General features: G+C 38.1%; 1 protein-coding gene across 1 annotated transcript; it reads right to left on the reverse strand.

Annotated features, from left to right (window-relative positions):
- Window positions 1–371: 371 nt before the first annotated feature.
- On the reverse strand, window positions 372–2,702 carry LOC128466928 (forkhead box protein A4-like). The gene is made up of 2 exons (XM_053448393.1): window positions 2,634–2,702; window positions 372–1,493 (listed from the first exon to the last, which is right to left on the reverse strand). Exons 1-2 carry the CDS (start codon window positions 2,700–2,702, stop codon window positions 372–374), a joined length of 1,191 nt encoding a protein of 396 aa, XP_053304368.1.
- Between the last annotated feature and the right edge of the window lie 303 nt (window positions 2,703–3,005).

Below are 3,005 nucleotides of genomic sequence, written 5' to 3' on the forward strand. Positions count from 1 at the left end.
CAAAAACACTGCCCCAAACAAGACTTTAACCCATGTAAAGCACAGAAATAAAAATAATTCAGATTTCACCGATTTTTCACTGTGACAAACAGCAGCAGTAGAGAGATTAAGAGTCCCTTTGGAAAATACACATATTCATGGATTAATGGTTCCTGGTTCATTGGGGCAGTGCCATTAACAAATCTAAAAATATAAATATATTTTTTTACACTTTTCACACAGAAATATTTAAATTATTGGTTGAGAGTCTGTATCATTGCATCTTAGGAATGTTTCCAGTACGTCAAAGAACCAGGGCTTGGAATGTGTAGCCGCAGATATTTATGATGTTGTGTGTAACATGAAATGTCCAGATAATCTGACAGAAAGGTTTACAGGGAGCTTAAAATGGGTCTGGAGTACATGTTAGCATAATAGTTGTTATCATTGGAAGATGATGGCATTTCCAGTCCATTTTTGACTGTCATATTGTGATAGTCAGGGCTATAATTAGGGTAATGGACAAGGTGGTCATTGGTGAGACACATGTCCATTTTAGAGGAGTAGGACTGGTCCTGTTCTGAAGACATCAACTGGGTGATTGAGAAAGGATGCCTGCCAGAGAATGGATCATGCTTTAACTGAGTATCTTCTCCAACAAGCCCAAGGTAACCCTCACCAGAGAGACTCAGAGGGTATATTAGCTGGGATGTTGATCCCACTTGTTCAGATGTTGGGCTAACAGCTGCTGGAGAAGCTCCTGTTGACTGAGGAATGTTAGGCACTGTTGAATCCATTTCCCCATTGTTGCCTACAGTTTTTGGTGACTGTGAAGATGAACATTCATCATATCCATTTTCCCTTAAGCTCCCCCCTTGGTCTTCACCAGTCTTGTTGGATTTTTTCTCTCCATCACTAGACCTCATCTTTTCACATTTGAACCTCTTCTGTCTTCTAAGGTAGCATCCGTTCTCAAACATATTGCCAGAATCTGGGTGCAGAGTCCAGTAGGAGCCTTTTCCTGGCTTTTCTGGTGATCGCGGGACCTTAACAAAACAATCATTAAATGAAAGAGAGTGGCGTATGGAATTCTGCCATCGCTGCTGGTTCTGTCTGTAGTAAGGGAACAGATCAATGATCCACTGATAGATCTCATTCAAAGTCATCATCTTGTTCGGAGATTGCTGGATGGCCATAGTAATAAGAGAGATGTAGGAGTATGGAGGTTTGGCATGAGAGTAATTCCTGCGATAAGTACGAGGATCCCTCTGAAATTCAGCCTCTCCTTGGCAGTAACCTAATGGATATGTTGAAGAAGAAACTGGTGGAGCTAATGGAGCTCCCATACTCTGGGTCATTGGACCAAGTGAACCTAAATTGGTTTGGATGCTGTTGACAGGCCCAGGGATGCCACTATTCATAAATGCCATGCTTGGAGGTACTGTGGAAACATCACTAGACAAGAATGAGCTGTTGGGCAGACCGGTATTCATGCTGTGTATCCCAGAATATACCTGAAAAGAGAGATTTGTTAGATAATTTCATTAATTGTCATATTTGCTTAACTGAAAAATTACAAAAATCGTTTCCTGAAATATAACTGTGTATAAGTTATTTTCAAAAGTGTAGTGTTGGGGATTTCATTTGAAAATATATTTTGCATTTAATACATTTTTTTACTAAACCACTTATCCTATTAAAACTTTCCTTACAGTAAAACATGTTGCAAAATGTACGTATACTTGTTTTCATTACTTTTATTTAATTGTGTTAATATTTTTTGGGGGTATATTTATCAAAATATTAAGTGAATTGAAGCTAGTTAAAAATAACAATATGTTTTGAATGACATAAAGTGAAGTTGATAGGGCTACTTAAAAAAAATAACATATTGTAATTGTCAACACTTTCGGTCAGTGATGTATAGATATTTAACATAATTATACAATGCATCCTGCCCCCTTCCTGCTGAAACTAATGTACATAAAAGGATTACAGTATTCAGAAGGAAATACTTCCTCTCAATTCTTTTATTTCACAGTCCAGCTGATTTGTTGGTGTCCATTATGCATATTACCATTGAATAACAATAAGAGTTAATTGATTGTAAATAAAAGACCTCAGACTGACAGACAATGTTTTGTGTATTCCAATGAAATTATGTGTAATTTAGTATGAACAAGTATGTGATTTTCATTACTAACAAATGAAGATCATTTCTTTGCCGTTGCGCCAAAAGTGGACTTCAAGACATGTAATGCTTTCCTGTATTACTTGTTAGACCAAAATACCTGGTTTATTAGAACATTGTACAGTTACCTACATCTTGCCAGTGTCCCATCAACTTCCTACGGCCTATACCTCCCCACATCCACAAAACTCTTCATCTTCTTTTGACTGTCCTCCAAACATTATCAATATCAGAAAACTATTCCAAGCCATGCTAGTATGAAAGATGGCGTACACTCTGGTTACTTTTTTTCTTTGTCATTTACTCAGTTGGTAAAGATAAAGTAATTTATTAGATTTAGCAGACATTATACTCACGGCAAAACAGCCTAAACTGTGTATATTAAAGACCCACAAATGTGCCCTGATATCTAATTTTTCTAGAAAAGTCCACAGTTATATGAACATGCAGAGGGGCATCTTACCTCAGTCTCTGGGTACAGAGAATTCCAATCCATGGGCTCTTTCATTTCCAACTTGACTCTGTTTAGCATATTATTATGAACAAAATTGTGATCCTGGGTCCAGCTCTTGAGATGATCACCTATCCACGGGTGATCTGTTACAGATGTGTCTCCCAGTGTAGTGTGTCTGAAGGTTCTCTTCTCTTGAGACATTTAAAGCCATCCCCACGGGTCATTTAAATATTCCCTATACCTAGTATGACTCCACCCCTTTCACCCTATCTCCATCTGACCTCTCCACTGGCTACCTGCAGAGCTAAATCAGTTCAAGACAAAGACAATCAGTAGTACCCCCCAGCCTCCTTTCTTTCACACACACCTCCTATCCTTCTT

This window comes from Spea bombifrons, chromosome 10 (genome assembly GCF_027358695.1).
Source record: "Spea bombifrons isolate aSpeBom1 chromosome 10, aSpeBom1.2.pri, whole genome shotgun sequence".
Taxonomy (NCBI): domain Eukaryota; kingdom Metazoa; phylum Chordata; class Amphibia; order Anura; family Pelobatidae; genus Spea; species Spea bombifrons.